Source organism: Aythya fuligula, chromosome 14, assembly GCF_009819795.1.
Source record: "Aythya fuligula isolate bAytFul2 chromosome 14, bAytFul2.pri, whole genome shotgun sequence".
NCBI classification, from domain to species: domain Eukaryota; kingdom Metazoa; phylum Chordata; class Aves; order Anseriformes; family Anatidae; genus Aythya; species Aythya fuligula.
Window position 1 is genome coordinate 19,570,546 of NC_045572.1, and position 18,367 is coordinate 19,588,912.

Genomic DNA, 18,367 nt, shown 5'->3' on the forward strand with positions numbered 1-18,367 from the left:
TGAAGGATGTGTTCATCTTTGCCAGATGCTGATATGGTGGTGGGAGTTCAGTGGCTGAGGCATGATCTTTACAATACAGGTCTCCTCTGCCCCATGTATGCCCAGCAGCAGTGCCTGGAGCTGTGCACACCAGGGCTCTGTGCAAGGCAGGAGGCTGGTGCCTGACAAAGGGGTGCTCCTTGTCCCTCAAGACATACAGCTAGACACTGACTGTGCCCCGATTTGTATGATGCGCAGCAGGCTGGTCCTGACAGAAATCTGTTCCCACTCCTAGAACATCTGTAGAGAAGCTGCACCTGTGTGCACACCTGTGCTATGAGCTGCCAGACACACAGTTTGGTTGTGCCTGCACTAGGGTACATTTTGCACCCTGACCGTGGCTAATTGGGCAGAGGGATGAGGGGGGCTCCAGTGTTTTACACACTGTGCACCTATCACTGAAGAGACACAGGCAGGAGCAATGGATGCAATACAGTCTTTTTAGGTGGTATCACGAACTGTACTGTTTCCCAAATTTTCCCAGCTAGATCAGATGCTTGCAGCAGGCAAATTGGTATCACTGTTCCCACATAAAATATCTAGGCCGAATTGTAAAGATTTCCTTAAATGCTTCACAGCATCTGGAGAAAATAACAGGTGCTCACTACCAAAGCATCAACTTTTAGCCATATGAAGGTGATGTCATTTTACTTAAGAAAATTAAACAGAAGCGAATTTCTAGCTGCTGAAGCTAATGTCTGAGGAAAGCATTGTCATAGTATCTCCATCGGTAAGAGCCACTTTCATTTGTTCTCTGTGGTAAAGGAAACAACTGCAATTCAGCCACCCCCTGTTATTACAGAGGAGGGTGATGAGTCTGCAAAATTCAATAAACAACACTTCTGATGGTTTTGATAACGAGTCCAGCTCTGCCAGGAACAAACAGGTTCAGTGCCTTAAGAGAAAATGCATGAGGTCAGGAAGAAGAAAAGACTATCAGCATTTATTCAGAAGAATTAGGCTACACCAACCCACAAGGTTCAAAGAAATTCACTTCAGTGAAGTCAGCCTTGTATTGATTGCCCTTACGGCTATACATAATTTGTCTGCTCACTGATACGAGTTTAGGGAATAAGCAGCAACAAATTAAGTGCTCACAAACAAACAAACACCACCACCACCAAGTAAATGATCAGATGAGCTAGGAGGATGTATTTCCTTTCATATCCCTGCAAATCACATCTACTCTTTTTATTTCCTTTTCAGCTTGTAAGCAGCAGTTGTGCATATTGCAGCAGTGATAACAGAAAACATTCCTACCCTATAAGGGGATATTAATGATTTCGTGTGCAAGGATCTTTTGCTTGTTGTAATATATATTTTGTTCCATTCTGAGAACATCCTCAAAGGAGGAAAAATAAGAGGTGCTTAGTACCTGGGATCAACAAAGAGCAAGTAGCTAGAAAGCCACTGCTAACCCTACTTGGAAACACTGGAAAATCCTCTCTAAATGCAAACATCATTAAAATAAGCTGACTTGTGCCAGGAGGCACAATTATGAAGGCAGAAAGCAGCATCAGTGCACCAACAGGTGTGGATAGAGTTCATCCTGCAGGATTTCTCACTAGTCCTTTTAAGAGGATGATGCTTGCTAGTTCCTGCAGAATAGGACATGTCAGGTAGTTATCTTTAGCTCAGCTTTGAAAAGGCTGAAGTTGTGCTTTAGAAAGACAGTAGTTGCTCACAATAAAACATGCTTCCCATGGAAACATTGGGAACAGGGTGCTGTGCTTTGAGCAGCCTTGATGAAGGCTGTGCAGACAAAGCATGTTGTAGAAGTCTCATGTGGTTTTGCTGCTGCGACCCATTCCACATCTTCCATTCCTCCCTTTCCTGGGCATAGGCTTAGCACTTGCTGCTCCCCTAGGTTCCAGCCATCAGCTTAGCTGGGAGCCACTTCTGAGGCAGGTCCTCGCCCTGCACGAGCCAGAGTCACCAGCCTGGGATGCAGTCAGGGAGCCCCATTCTGTCCAGCAGGACACTGGGCTTCTTGAACAGCATAAGCTGATGCTTCAAGGCTGTTTTTGTTTTGTTTTTAGTTTGATTTTTGTTTTTTCTTTCTCCAAGTGGTGCCTATTTTATAACTACTATACTAAAGTTACTATATTAAAAAATAAGCATTGATAAATTTACATTTACAGACTATAAATGAGAATGTTTTTTCTCCTCTAGTTTTGTAACACTTCCTGCTTCATTTCTTTCTTCTCTCATTACACTCAGACTGCACATCTCTGTCCTTTTATGCTGGTCACCCCTCTTACATTTGCAGCAGATAAATACCTACCTGCTGAAGTTCTCTGTGCTGGCAGATGTGTATTGCACAACGTACATAGTGCAAAGCGAGGAAGTGCTAACTGACAGAAACCCTGGACTTCTGTTTCTCATATGGGCTTTTCCACATCGTACACCAGTCCCAATTTCCCATCAAGGGCATAAATAGGTGATGTTCAAGACAATGTTGCATGGCAGTCACCATTCAGTTGTGCTACTGTGCTAGTACTTCCATGTCCTTTCACAGACCAAACCAAAACCACAGTAAGTCTCTGCCTGAAAATTACATTTTATTTTCAAGCCTGCAGTAACTGTTTCCATTATTGATGTATTAAAGGTCACTTGGTTCTATGAACAGAAGATTACTGATTCTTAAACTACTCTGAAGTGATCACTGAAGAGATTACAAACATGGTATATAATGTCTATAAAACTGTTTTTCCTCTCTTCATCTTCCAACCACTTACAGTTTAAAACAGGTTAGAATTTGAGCCCAGAAAAAAAAAAAAAAGTCTCCCAGCAGCACAGAAACGAAGCTATGAAGTTAAGGATAGAAATAAATGAGAAAGGTTGGGAAATTCCCTTTAGAATGACTTTCATCAGAAGAGACGATTTGGTAGCATATCGTTTTACACCAGCACAGAACTCATGAGATAAGAAATCGAGATATAACATAGGCTAAAAAATATCACATTCTTATTGCTCAAAAATATCAGGGATTTAAAAAAAAAATAAAATTGACTTTTTTTGGTAAGAAGAGGTAAGTTCCCTTTTCCCAAAATTTTGTAAAAAACAATCATTATTAGGTGACTAGTTGGAGAACTCCAATCTTTTTTGCTCTGGAGAACAAATAAAGGGAATACTTCATCTAACAAGATACATCTGTAAGCAACGTGTAAGCTGAAATACTTTCTGTAACTTCTGGCACCAGATTTATTTTTTTTCTGGAAATACCTTTCCATGGAGTATCTTACTGTAAGCTTCTGATTCAAGGCTATTTCTTGTATAAAATTAAAGCAAATCTGCTTACACATTAACCTCTCTTTCAGGACACGTGCACATCACTGATTTCAATATTGCCACGATGCTGACTAAAGAAATGCAAGTTTCCACAATTGCCGGCACAAAGCCATATATGGGTAAGAACTGATTAAAATTACATGTTCTTGAATTGCCATCTTATGGGCCTGATTTGTCAGCTGCAGCAGGATACAACTGAAGCCCTTTGTGATGCAAGTTTGAATTCTTGTTCCTGGTATGTAACAAAAGACACACATCTGTGTGACATGAGAAACTACCCAGCTAGTGCTGCAGAGGACCCCCCCCACACCCCTATGCAGCTGGACGAGGTGTGGCAGGCACCAACTTCACACAGCTGAACAAAGCAAGCCTATTACAAACACTAATTTTAGCAGCATTGTACCGTGCTGTACAGCTTAGTTTTGATGATAAATTAAGATAGTTACATGCCTGGGATCTCAGAACATGTCACAAGCAGTGCCAAGTCATGAAATAGTAGAATCATAGAATCATTCAGGTTGGAAAAGACCTTCAAGATCATCTGGTCCAACCATCACCCTACTCCCAATATCACCCACTATACCACGTCCCTAAGCACCACATCCAACCTTTCCTTGAATACCCCAGGGACAGTGACACCACCCTGGGCAACCCATTTATTTCCACAGATCTCTTTTTTTCTTTCTGTTAGGGATGAAACGCTCTTACTACCTTTGAGAAGGGAAATGAAGCACAAAGGCTTGTACTGATTTAGTGAGGGACTGAATACAAGCTTTACACTGCTGCATCACTGACTCATAATTTGCATTTTTATATAAGCTAGCTGCTTTAAGAATTAGTTTCACCCTCTGCTTAGGAGTGGTGAGGGGATGGGAACTTGCTGTTTCCATGTGCCAGATACCAGCAGGGCAATGTGCAGGGGCTCCAGAGCACAGTGGTGAGGGACAAAGCCTCATCTGCACAAAGGAGGCACGGATGGTGCAAATGTGGCTACCACATCAGGGAGATAAATGCTGAACCTGTATTTCAGTCTTTCTGAAAACTTCTCCCATTGTCCCTCTGTTGTTAATATGGGATTTGGCTGTTCCAAGCAAGTCCCTGCAGCCCCAACACGGCTCTGCAGGGCCATGGAGGCAGCCACCTGCGGCACATGGAGCTAGTGCTCTCACTGTGGGAGCTGGGCACCAGCCTCCAGGTCCCCACGGATCCGAGTAGCCAGGTTGGTTGTTATGGTTACAAGCCCTCCCTTTCTTCTTTCTTTGATTTCTAAAAATTGCATTTTTTATGAAGCTTTTAACCTCCAGGCAATGGCATGGAACTAGTCCCAGGCAGGAAAACTGCTCTGGCAGCTGTCAGGGTGCACAAAGGGATGTCCTCTGGGGCAAGGTGGCTCTGGAGCACTCAGTTGCTCCACTGCAGTGTTGAGCCAGGTGTAGGAAGAGTTTTTGTGAGCAGATCAGTACGCATGCAGGGAAGAAAGACACACAGTGCTTGCTCCCTGAACAGACCTTGTTTCCCTACTACTCAATAAAAAATAAATAATTTTTAAAAAAATCCTTCTTATTATTTTCCCCTTTAGAATAGGAGTATAGGAACCTTACTCAGGCTTGCTTACTAGTCAGACCAGTGAAGCTGGCTATTCAGGTAGTAGAAGACCCACTGGATACTTACCACACAAGCACAGCTGGTAAACATAAAGCGGAACAATATGGACCTACCTAGGATGAATCAAGGCTGAAGCATGCAGGAAACAAACTGCAGAGAAATGTCCTGAGTGAATGCAAAAAGAGCTCTTGTACAAACATCACACATAAAAGTCTTCATATTAGGTAAAGCACGAGTGTGACATTCCTACATGAAACAAAACCACTCAGAAGGATTTCTATACAGCTAGCACTAAATACAAAACAAAAAGCTTTCTTACAGAGTAAGACCATCTGCCAGACCTAAATATCAAGACCTCCATACAGCTACTGCAAAGCCAGATCCCTGAGGGAAGGGGAGGAACCCAGCATTCTCCTTTTCATCAGAAGCCCCAAAGTGACCTCTCACCTTTGCATCACCTGGTGCAATCATCTTAAAAAGGAAAACATGCACAGAAGGAAATTACTGCTCCCTGGTTTCACTTTTGTTTTATTTAGAGTAGTTCTTGCCTCCCTTCTCACTCACAAAATAAAGTACAGTATTTTTTTCCCCTTCATCTCAAAAGGGAAATTTATTACCTAAGGAAGAGAGGGAGTATTTTATCCTGTGCCTCCATTCACTTTGTATTAGCATGGTAGCTTCCTCCTAAAAGGCTGTGGTACTTAGGCTTCATTCAGTTAAAATTTGCTTTTTGTCGCCAAGGGTGCAGTTGACACTATGTCTACATTTATGCTGCATATTAATGTTTCTAAAGAGCTGCTTCCGTTCACTGTGTGGGGCTGCATTTAGTTTCTACCAGATGGAAGTACTTTAAATATGAGCAAAGAGAGATGAGTGGGAAGGGAACAGCTTTCAAACATGGACATCTACTAAGCACTAGCTGAAGAGCAGAGAGGCTTTCTGAGGGAAGTGAGAAGATATTCAGTCCAATTTTATGCGTAGATTCAGAGAATCAGGGTTATTCCTTATTCTGGAGCATATTTACTATGGAGCAATGGGCAAGCACCGTGGCAGAAAAAGTCACTTACTCTTCTCTGTCTTTGAGAACAGAGGAGCATTGAGGAGATCCATGTGCTGGGGCTATAGGGATCTCAGATACCACAAGACTGGGAGCACAGCAGCATAGGAAGCACTCTGCACCAGAGCAGTGAGCGGTTTTAGTGCTTTATATGATATAGGAAATTACCTGGGTCTGGTAAATCTCTAAGTGGTTATGGGAGTTACATAAAGCATCCTGTAATCAACATAAATTGGATTGTATTTATCATTGTTGAATATTCAAGTCACACTGGTGGTGGCACACCTATTTATCAAGGCCACCCCATCATTTGCACACATCACAGTTTTGCAACAGTCCATTAGGAGTAGAAATCATTCAGTCCCATTTCACGGGTAGGGAAAGTAAGGCTCAGAGGACCTGAAATGCTTGTTTGGGTTTTAACACAGCAGAAAATGTTTCATACCATGCTAATTGTACCTGTAGTTAGGCAGCAGGGTCAAGATTTCAAAGTGTGCCTGTTTCCAGGGCAGGCAAATATCTGGGTTAAACCTCTGTGCTGTCAGCTGAGTCAGATGCCATCTCTGTCCTGAAGCACGGTGTTGAGAGCAAAGCAGGTCACAGGATCAGCAGGTGTTCGCATCCAGCTGCAGGGAGCAGCAGCAATGTGCCGCACAGCCCTTGTCATGGTGCAGGGTCGGGTGGTTTGCAGGTGGGTGCTTGGTCTCCTCTGGTCTTGGTTCCTCAGTATTGCAACGTTCTGCACGGCAAGACTGAGACAGCCATTGTGAAGCCTGACAAAGACCAAACAATTAACTGATGCAAGGAAGCCATGCTTAAATTTGTGCACCCCCTCAGTACTTTGGTAAAGGGCCAATCTACCAGTCACATACCATTGTTTTGAAGAAAAACACAGAAGTGATCAGCAATGTGGTAATGGGTAATATGCTAATTTATGTCTTACGCAGCATAGCAGGGATGCTCTCTGTGTCACTGGACGAGGTATTCATTCTGTGCTGCTGATTTCCGCTGTAGATTGCAGCAAGGCAAATGATCTCTTTTCTGTATTTCACAGCACCTGAAATGTTTAACTCCACAAAACCTACCGGCTATTCCTTCGCTGTGGACTGGTGGTCACTAGGAATCACTGCCTATGAGCTGCTCAGAGCCCGGGTACGGCGCACACGGCTGCTGTTGCTGTCTGTCCTCTCTTTCCTTAAGGCACTCTCTTGGGAAGGTTAATACCTTATAACAGGGATGAAAGTTCCAAGCTAAATTCAATGCTTTAAAGTTTATTACAGTATAGGCAGCAGAAACAAAATCTTCATCAGAGCTTTTGTGATCACAGCTAAGAGCTCAGAGAGAAAAACACTGCAATACAGAATAACTCATTGTGACAGTTCCTCACAGTGTCCAAGGACTTCTCAATTGGCACAGACTATTCAAGAAAAGTGGATCCATCTGATTAACTAGTGAGAAATCCTTAAGTTTGGTCTGTAATATAGTTGACTCTGAACTCCCATCCTGCAAGAAAAATAAATAAATAAATAAATAAATAAATAAATAAATATAAGATAAATAATAATAATAATAATAATAATAATAATCTTGTTGCTTTTGCGATAAGACTGAGCAGTTTTAGCAAAAGCAAACCACAACATGTAAATTATTAATTAGGTACAATTCATGCCTGTTGTGTCAATGTTCTGCTTCTAACCTAGGTAAGGTTGGTGGCCTGGTAGACAAATGATGAGATCACTGTTTTGGAACTGTTGTGTAAAAAGCTGAATAATTTTTTTTAAATTATATTCTTCTAAGCAAAAGGTGGTTTAAAATCTTGAGAGGCTAGAAGACTTCTTTCAGTAAGAGCAAACACTTTTTAAAGATACCCTACAATCAATCTTTGCAGAAAGACTAAAAATATATGTGATAAATATAAAGAACAGATTGTGAGTGATCAAGTTAGTACACATTAAGAGGACACTTTTGTCTGAACTGTTGAGTAACTCTAAAAATGTTAATATAATATGTGAATTTTCTATTTGTAAATTTAAACAAATTGTAGGACTGTTCATCACATTGATTTTTGACTTGATGGCATTATTTCCAAAGATAGAAGTAGAAATGCTGTTAAGTATTCTAGTACTCACAGCCATAATAAAAGGTATCTTCAGTGGTGGTTACTGTACTGGAAGTGAAAGGAGACCTTGAGGTCCATCTAGTGTCTGCATGTGTTAAGCACAATGCACCTGATTTCATCTCACAGTTTGTAGCTATTATTTTAAATGCATTTTTGACAGCATTCCTCTCCCTCTCCCTACCCTCCCTCCCCCCACCCAAATACTGTAAAAATCTGGGAATTAAAAATCTTCCCAAACAGCAGCACCCTTTCATTGCACATTGTCTTTTTAAGCAAGACAGAAGTGTTGCTGTAGGTAGGAGCTAAACATGGAGGTGACCTGGCCCACCTGTGTGCTAGCACTAGTTGCATCCTGCCCAGTTCAGATTCAGCTCCCTAAGTGTTCCACTGCCTCCAGGCAGCCCGACTCTGTCCCTGCCCACGTGCAGAAAAACGTGCCCAAAGCAGTCCTGAGGGACAGCTCAGGCTGCTGTCCGCTGTGCCACTGTATTGCAGGTCATTCTGCAGCCTCATGTCATACCTGGGGCTTGTGGCCTCTCTTGGGGCAGTATTTCTTCATATGATCTGGTAGTTGGGAGAAATCCTGCTTCTTTTTACTTGTGTTGTATCCAACGAGAATGAAGAGCTGAAAACAGAAGAGCATTTTACAGGAATATTGGGAATGCTTTAATGGTAGCACTATGTTTTAATCCTTTTTCATAGTCCTTCAAGATACAAATGTTGACAAGGCCAAATAAACAAAAGCTGGTTAATGACTCTAATTTTTGTTTTGCCTCCTATCTGTCACACTGTTTAAACATCTAGTTATTATTATTGTTGTTCTTCCTGACATTATTATTTTGTTTATTACAGTGAGAGATTTTCAGTGGGGAGCTGGGAAATGTGCAAAGAGATTTTGTTTGGAGCTACCTTGTTCTAAAAAGATTTCCAAATGAGTTGGAAAAGGAGATGCATTAAAATGCTTTCCTTGTTGCATTTTTCACAGAGGCCATATCATATTCGCTCCAACACTTCCACAAATGAAATGGCTCACGTGTTCAAGACAGCTACAGTAATGTACCCTGCTGCCTGGTCCAAGGAAATGGTGACACTAATCAAAAAGGTAAGGGCAGCTGTGGAAGCAGACAGCTTAGGAGCATGGATGTTTTATAGCTGGAAGCCTGCTGGAATGAGTTAAGACTTTCCACTGGGCACTCTGGCCTTTGTACTAAATTGTGGGGATTCATTACAAACTGCATCCAGACCCAGTGTCGGTGACTTTCAGATGGTACTATATGATAAATATTGACTTTTTTAATATTATAGACACACTAATGTAATAATCAACTAACAGTACTGCTTCCTGGACTAATGGTGATGGAGTTTGTGTTGGCAACTGTGGCTGCTGCTAATGCATCTCTCCTAAGGACACAGGCAGTCTTCATTTCCAAAGGTTCTTCTATAACTTTGTCAGAATTATACTAGAACTTAGAAGTAGATGCTGATATATATGTACACAAATTCGGCCCCCCAAAAATGCATAAAATTTTTGAATTATGAAAAAACATTCTTGCTAATAATGAAAAGATTTGCAAGAAGTGCAGGTAGTATTGAAATCCGTTCATGTCATGAAGTTTATGCACCACTGTAATTAGTTATTAATAAACTATTATCAAAATTGCTTCAAAATCATTACTGGAATCATTTTGAAGCTGAAAATAATGTTTGTAGTGAAACTGTATCTTCAATAAGCAAAACTATTGTTTCTCAGTATCAGACACTGTATGCATACAATGGCAGCAAAGCTGAAATACTGACCTCTGCTTAACAGTACTAGCTGAAAATTTTTGGAAAATGTATGAATAAATTTTCTAATTTTCATATAAGTCTAAGCAATAAAATAGTACTTAACTTACCGTGTTTTGTTCCAAATAGTATAGAGAAGTGTTATTTTGTCCTCTCTAATGAAACGCTCTCAAACTCTTTTAATGGAAACAAGACATTAATTCCTTGCTGAGACAGTAACGCAGCATATTTCCAAGACAGAAATTGAAGAATATCTCAATATACTTAAAATTATACGGAGCTGCAATTTCATTAAGCCTAACAGCAATATAGGTATATTTACTGCAGATGTCCTTTGTGTTGATATTCATTTTTATGTTAGAGGTTTTTCCCTTGGACCACAACATGCTGCAAGCCATACAGACTCCCTTGTGAATAAATAATGCAATGTCGCAATTTAAATTTTCAAGTGTCCTTTGCATCTGCTCTGACATCCATAGGTATTATAAATGAAGCCAACTAGGGTATTTTCCTGGCTGAAGCATCTCCTGTGAAATTTTGTATGTATTAAGGTTCAAAGCAAAATATCATTCCTAGCAGACCTGCATCACTCATGTTAGTACTTAAACACTGAGTTCCATCGGGAGGAAATGGACTGTGAGTGATGTTATTGTTTGGTCTGTATATACCACACACTCTGCATAGCTTTTGCCTCCCACAGCTCAGCTGCAGGCACTAACATGGGATGGAGACTCAAAGGGGTCCGGAAGGTGCAGATTGTCTGTTTTTCCTGCATGCTGCACACAGTCATCAGTTTATACAATGCTGAATCCTCAATTTTTAAGACAATACTCAATCATTTCCTTCCACACAAGCAATTCCTACAGCACTGTTGAAAAAGAATAAAAATAAAAATCAGAAAATAAGCAGTGTGAATCCATTATTTCACAATGGAGTGATGCATATTAATATTCCATGATTAGAGTTAGAAAACAGGAATGCTTTACTGATATGCTATTAAAATTGGAAAGCAGAAGCAAGAGTTCCCCATTCTGTAACAAATGCTTTTTCTTTTAACCTTGGGCAAATTGTTTAAAGTCACTGTGCCACCCCAGCTCCTCCTCCTAAAATGGTGATAAAAGTTGTTAATAAAAATGAGAATAAATAGAATTAAAGATTGTGAGCTACTTGTATATTCTGGTGAAGGTTGAGACAGCCATTGAAAACACCCAGTATTAATGCAGCATTGTTAATTGAGCTATATTTCCTGGAGCTTTATTCAGCAGAGCCTTTACCATTGTCTTTGGCAGACAAGTAACATTTGAATAGCTTCAGTTTGCTTGCTTGCCCCAATTATCTGTAGCTTATGTGTTTAACAGTTTTAGCAATCACCCCCTTCGCAGAGGTGACTTGCACTTGTTTGGTTGCTGGTGCCAATCTCCTGGTTGTATGGAGTAAACTGACGGTCTAACCCAAATGGCAGACCTACCCAGGCCTCAAGCTTGTCCTCAGGTACAAATGACAATGATGTTCTTGAGCACCTCCTTGCCTTTGTAACCACATGCTGTTGCCACTGCACTTCCCTGGGTACCTGAACAGAGTGCAGGGGCAGTAACTAGCTAGCAAAGGCAAAACTGGTACATTTGTGAAAAAGCAGGTATGGACACACATATACTCAAAAATCTGATCATTATTTCCCTTCTCTAGCTCTTTACCCAGTGTAACTTCACCAAAGACATGTTTGTATGTACCTAATCTTTCATTTCATGTTTTGGGGTCTCATTCTAACCTCTTGCATTTCACTCTTCACTGCAGTTGCTCGAGACAAATCCTGATAAGCGTTTTTCTCAGCTGAAAGATATCCAGGACTTTCCATATCTGTCAGATGTAAACTGGGATGCTGTTCTCCAGAAAAGGATAATGCCAGAATTCATTCCCACAGTAAGGCCATTTTAAGTTTGAAATGTTCTTAATGAGTCAAAGTTCCTGTAACACGCTGCCCTTGCACCTTGCATCAAATCAGAGTGGGAACACAAAAACATCAGATGTCCTAAGGTAAAGGGGAAAAGAGGCAAGTGCAGAATTTTCACTTTCCTGTGGATGTAATAAAGACTAATGGGGGGTAACTATAAAGTATGGGTGCCCCAAACATGATCTGCTCAGTTTATAATATTATCAGAATTTCTGGTTACAGACTTGGTTTTACATGCCCATGAGCACCCTTGACATGTCAGATCAAATACATGATGCTATTTCTTGTGAGACATCCTGCACCGAACCATTTTTCTTAGCAGCCCTGTTTAGAACCAGCTCTCCAAATGCAAAAATTAAAATTAAAATTAAAATTAAAATTATTAATAATAATAATAATAATGATGATGATGAGCAGACATAGACTCATTATGAGCCTGGAAATCACCAGTCATTATATGATAATTGTTTCTTCCTGTAATGACTCTCCCTAACAAGCCCATTGTTCATAGTAAAAGAACAAATACAGTAGATTAGTGTTTCTGATCCTTTTTTAATTGGATTTAAGCAGCACAAAAGTAACATAACCCTTTTTGAAAATAATCCAAGCATTGTTCTGTGCAGAGTAGCTCCAACTGGTTTTCACTTGGAGCCAAACAAAAGAAAGACTAAACTATGAATATTTATCTGCTTTTTTCCCCTCAGTCAGTGGTTTTCTCTGTGGTGCTTGTACATGTATTGCTTTAAAACCCTTTTTACAAGACCTTGTACACCTTCCCGAGAGAGGCACAGCCCAGCCAAGAAACATAGTTCTCACTGTCACTTTGAAGCAGCCAATGGGTTGAATATAAGTAGTAAGCACAAAGGGAGCAAGTGTTCTTTCAAATGATGCAAACACACCTTGACAATGTTCCACTGGCTGAGGAAACTGATAAAATATGTAAGATGTACAGCAGGTGTTTTGGCTATGTGTGCAATTGTAATTAATTCATTTTTTACAAAATTCAGTTCCCAGATGCATTCCAATTTATGAGAGAGAGTCTCTTCAAGACAGGCACTAGTCACTTCAGGCCACCTTTCTCTCCCCTCCAGAAAGGCAGACTGAACTGTGACCCAACCTTTGAACTTGAAGAAATGATCCTAGAATCCAAACCTCTTCATAAGAAAAAAAAGCGCTTGGCTAAAAAGGAAAAAGACACCAGCAAAAGCAATTCCTCACAGGTGAGAGCAAGCAGGTATATACACATGGTTTTTTAAAAAAAAAAAAAAGCTTCATTCTTCTTTGTCCCTTTAATTATATGGTACTGAGATTTTCTTTAATACAGTTATGAAAAGGTAAGATGCATTTTTGACCACCTTATATATTTTACCAAACCCCCAGTCATAGTTTTTTCAAATGCAAAACTGATTCTTTTTTATTTGTTACCAATGGAAGCAAACATCCTTTAAAGCAACTGTTCTTCTGCTGCTGGAGTTGGCAGGGTGGCCAGAGCACTGTCCAAAGGCAAGTTGCTCTGTGCAGGGAGCAGACCTCAGAGAGTGGGTCGGTCTGGTTTCATGAAGCCAGGATGAATTGTGAACATTTATTCAAGAACGAATAGGCGAGAACATGTTTAAAGGTGACTTAACTTGGAAATGTGTTTATCTGCAAAAAGGAGCCTTGTTGATCAAAGCACCCCAGCATTAAAAATCAACTGGGAACTCAGGACTTGACCCTGCATAAAGTTTGGCTTTATGTTTGGCTTTATGCAGTGTGCCATGTGTGTCATGTGCCCAGTGTGCCACGCCCTCCCTTGGCACTGGAGCCTTGTGCTTATTTGCCTTTCCAATAGCAAGAGCTTGGATAACTTGCTGTGTTGAGTCAAGATCTGTATGCCTGTTTAGGAGTACAGCTCTCTACACAGTTAACATAAGCAGCCAGAATCTGAATGGTTGCTTTAATGTAGACCTTCCACAAAACAGAGCATGAAATAGCTCGTGAGCTGCTGCCTCCCTCCTGCATTGTGCAGGAAATCTTGGGTACACTTCACTGTTTTAGGATTTTGCAGCCTGAGTTTTTTCTGCAATAGAATAGTCCCTGTGGATATACAATGTATAATTTGGAGCATGTATACCTACTGAGTTCTGTGTGAGGAGAGCTGTAATTCCATTCTCCCAACTGCAGTGCTGGAGATGCTCGGTACCTAAAGATGTCTCTGTATATCCTTGAAGCTGCCCTTGTGAAATCTTTTTGTGTCGACTGTGAATTTATTTTGTTATTCCTCATCCTTTTATTTTTCTATTCAAACGTGAAAGGCCTACCATCTTCAAAAGCACCTAGAGATGCTCCAGAGGGACTTCATTGTTTTCAACAGAGAAAAGTAAGTATTGATAATTAGGCAGTGAAACAGATGCTGGCACAATGACAAAGACTTTGGCAGACTCGGGTTTTGGGCCACCTCAGCAAACTGCAGACTGGGTTTTAGCAGCTTACTGAGGAAACTGTTGAGAAAAACAGACACTGGTGAAAGCAGCTTCAGCTGTTGGCTGCCAGGGACTGAAGAGGTGTTCTCATTCATGAGGAGGCAGCCAGGCCCATGGCCACAACCTGTGCTCATGGCCTGGCTTGCGGGGGCTGTTACTGGTAGTCCTGCAGTCAGCTCCCATCTCTAGTGGTACTACCAGTCCTGCCTCCAGACCACAGAGCTGCAGAGGGTAGGACCAGAAGCTGGTGGTAGAGCCCAGTGCCAGGCACATTCCTGGGCCAGGCGCTCTAGAGTGGTCGCTGCCTCCCGCTCCCCCACACCGTGCTGCAGCTGCAGCCAGGTACCCTGCGCACACCCCTGCCAGCGTGGAAACTTCACGTCTTTGTGTGGATGTCAGCCCCCGGGGCTGTGGCAGGGGTGCTGCCTCTGCAGGGAGGTGCAAGCCCAGGCCTCGGTGTCCACAGCAAAGACTTTCTTCCTCTTCCACCACTTTGCTGCTCCTGTCCTCAGTCCTCAGTGCCCCCACCCTGCATGCTGTCCTGCCACCAGGAGTGGGGTGGGGAGGGGCAGGGACAGGGAGGCAGGCTTGGTTGCAGCATGGCCAGGCTGTTCCCAAGCCCATAATGGACCTGCTGAAGTTCGGGTCTTCTCCATGGGTGGGCAGCCATCATCCTCCAGCAGCAGCCTGCACAGGAGGGCACTGGGCTGGTGCGGGAACAGACAGCTCACAGGCAGTGCCAGACCCTTCTGCAGCTTAACCTTCTGTTCTGCCCTAGGGTGCAACACCAGCACAACAAAACCCAGGAGCATGCAGCACTGGCGAATTGCAGAGGCATGCACAAGGATGGCCAGAACAACAACCTCTGAGCACAATGACCCTGATAGTGCTACACAGCCCCACCGTGCCTCCTCCCACCCTCCCGCAGACCTGGGTGTGGAGGAGGCCCTGTGGAATGCCCTAACAGTTTGCCACCAGCGATTAGAATCAGAGCCCATTATTTTGCCTTTCTTGGTGGCAGGAATGTGACTGAGCCACTCAGCACTCTTCCCTTTGGGCTTGGCTAGCCAGTATTGCAGCCTTGGGCCTGAGTGCCAGGTGACTGCCAGCAGGAGCAGAAGGGATGGGAGTGCACCCTTAGTAGAGCTGTTACTGCCAGCTTCATCCTGGTGGGAGTTGAATCTGTGGGTCCTGCCTCTTCAGGAGCCAGGATTCCTGCATGGGGTCTCAGCTTAATGCTCTAGGTGGAAGAGGAAGCTCTGAGCTGCAGGGTCTCCACCAGCACAGGTGGAAGATGGCCTTTGCTTGCAGAGGTCTCCTGCAAACATCCTCTAAGTCTGGTTGTGGAGGGCTGGAGGTGGTGACCAACTGCTTCCCTATCTGGGTGGAGGCAGCAAATGTTTCCCACGAAGCCGCCCTCTCACCATGCTGTTTCCTGGCCCAATTCACACAGAGCTGGGCCAGCCTGGTGGGTGATCAGTGCACACAGACAGATTAGGTAGTGACAAGGTAACAACCAAGTATGGCAAATAAGCAGCATCCAGAAGCTTTTCCAGGTCATCCTGAAAAATTCATTCACCATCACATTAAACTGCTGCAGCTCTCTGAATCTGATGGGGTTGTGGCTTCCAACATCAGAGGTAAATTTGAATATGTAGTTTTCATCTCTCTACAGTTGATTTTATACTTGATTTAAGCAGCTATTCTTTGAAGTAAAAGCTGTGCCCTTGGTGCAGCCTTTGCCAAGACTGTGATTAGCCAAAGCATCTCTATTATGGTAATGTGGGGAATGATGCTATTACTTAAATGCTTTGGCAGACCCAACTTTTCACCTTGTTATTCAATATTTTTCCTAATCTCAGCAATATAATGAATGCGTGATGAACTGTGTGCCTCCCATTTGCCCAGAGGTGTTCTTGTATCCCCTGTGCCTTCCTGTCTTTCTCTCTCTGTTTAAATCTGATTAACTGAATAAAAACAACAGCAAATGAAAGGTTCCTTCCCAGATAATCAAAAGCCAATGTTACGTCTGAGGTCACTTGCATTGCAAGGCAGAGTGGATGCTCCTCCTGCCTAGTACCATCTAAGACTTTACTGGACTCTCAGTTTAAATCTTTTCTCCCAGATGAAGACTCCCTCTGCATCTCGAGCTGTGGATTTTGGGAAATGTGTGGCTTAAGCATGTGCACAAGCAAGCTGTAATCCCAGTGACTACTGGGAGAGGAGCGCCTCCATTCCTCTTGAGCATGCAGCAGCCACACATTCCCTATGCAGACCAGACCATGAGCCCTCTGTGGGTCACATCAGGCCTGCCCTCCCAACCAGGAATGGCTGGGGGGATGCAGATCTCTGGGGCAGCCTGGTGTGGCTGCAGCAGGGCTGTGTGCAATCCCATGTAGGCTGCCAGGGGGAATGGGCTCTCTGGGCAGTCTGGTGTGTGGTGCAGGGTGCTGGGGACCCTGCCCTGCTTCCTCTGTGCTAAGGCAGCCCCAGTGTCAGCCTCCATACTGCCACCCTCACAGCTCTATCCCCCACAGGACAGCTTCTCTGCTTCTCCTACCCACCTGGCCTCTCTTGCAGTAATTTGTAACATAGACTTGGGTGGCATCAGCAGCAGCTGTGGGCTCTGACATCTTTGTTAACAGGCAGGTATCGGGGGGATGCCGGCACAGCCATGCCAGCAGCTCCCTGGACTTGAAGGGGCCTGCTCTGGCCTGCACTGAGCACCCTTCTGGTGTGGTGCCATGGCAATGTGCACAGTAACGACAAGCAGCCCCGCAGCTTTAGGGGACTGTAGCAGTTTGCTGCTGTCACATGAGGGTGCACTGGCAAGGTGCAGCCGCTTCTGGGTGAAAGCTGCAGGGACCGAGGGCTGCAGCACTCTCTGCAGTGAGCCTGTTTCCTGGGCGCAGCTGGCCAGAGTCCCCTGGGTGACTGCACCAGTTTACTGAGGTGTCATCACCTTCACCCACATGCTGTGCCCGTTGGTTTGCTTTATTTGCTGGGGTCAGGCTCTTGGCATAGCTGCAGCATGGCATGTGGACAGGGCTGGGGGTGCAGCAGTGTCACTATATGCTACTAGGATGGAAACAAACAAATGGGAAAAATTACCCTTTTCTGTCCAGGGAGCTGCAAAACAAGCAGAATTAGTTCACCAGTAAGTTGGTTCTTTGCCCAGTACTAAACAGAGTCTGGGAGGGCTCAGTTAAGTCTGGTAGTGGCAACAGCTCTACCTGTCACCTCAGAGCACACAGCTACAGTCACCTCACCCTGGTGCTGCAGCAGAGAGGCTTATACACCACAGACCCAGACAAGGAAACTGCTGCTCCTGGCTGGGGCAAACAGCTATTGCTGCATCAGTACTGGTGTACTCTCTGACCAAAAACTAACAAACAAAAAAAAAACAACAACCCACCAGCCAAACCTCCTCAAACAGTTAAGAGAGAACATTGCATCTTTAAAAATTCCCCACAGACCTCTAAAACAATCTCTACTCTCAGAGGCACAGCCTCAGCTTAATCACTACCAGGCAACAGGGAAATATCTTAAATTATTTGATGGCAGAGGTTCACAAAACTTCCAAGTATGAACAGTCTTCCCCACCCCGGCTCAACTCTTCTGGCATGGCCCCTTAAGGACTGCTGCACAGATAACTTGTCCTGTCTGAGTTGCAGGCACGTAAAAATAAATATTTCGGGGTCAAATACTTGACCCCCCCAAAAAAGTGTTATTTATTTAGCACTGCCTAAATTGACACTTATTTTTTGTAATATTTAAAAAAAACAACCAAGTTTTTTTGAATGCCTTGCAAGCTTTAGAAGGTTGTGACCCTTGGTTTGACAAACACCACTTCATAGAAGGGAAGCATTTAACTCACAGGTGCCCACAGCCTCCAGACCAGCCACAGCAGGGAAGATCTGAACACGGTGATGTGCAGAGCTGGTCCATGTCACTGCACAAGTGACAGGCACAGCCCACAATGGCCAGGTCAGGCTGCAGCCAGAGACTACATGGACAAACTGAATAAACCTTCATCAGCACTTGCACCAAGCTGTTTT

At 43.3% G+C, this 18,367-nt stretch overlaps 1 protein-coding gene across 1 annotated transcript in view; it reads left to right on the forward strand.

Moving 5' to 3' along the window:
- STK32A (serine/threonine kinase 32A) overlaps nucleotides 1-15,320 on the forward strand; it is a 30,416-nt gene extending 15,096 nt beyond the window's left edge. Inside the window, exons 6-12 of the mRNA XM_032196946.1 lie at nucleotides 3,360-3,449; nucleotides 7,047-7,144; nucleotides 9,097-9,213; nucleotides 11,691-11,816; nucleotides 12,939-13,067; nucleotides 14,142-14,206; nucleotides 15,088-15,320. Of these exons, the coding sequence (XP_032052837.1) occupies nucleotides 3,360-3,449; nucleotides 7,047-7,144; nucleotides 9,097-9,213; nucleotides 11,691-11,816; nucleotides 12,939-13,067; nucleotides 14,142-14,206; nucleotides 15,088-15,178 (716 nt within the window). The 3' untranslated portion in view covers nucleotides 15,179-15,320. The remainder of the gene's footprint in view (nucleotides 1-3,359; nucleotides 3,450-7,046; nucleotides 7,145-9,096; nucleotides 9,214-11,690; nucleotides 11,817-12,938; nucleotides 13,068-14,141; nucleotides 14,207-15,087) is intronic.
- The last annotated feature ends 3,047 nt before the right edge of the window (nucleotides 15,321-18,367 follow it).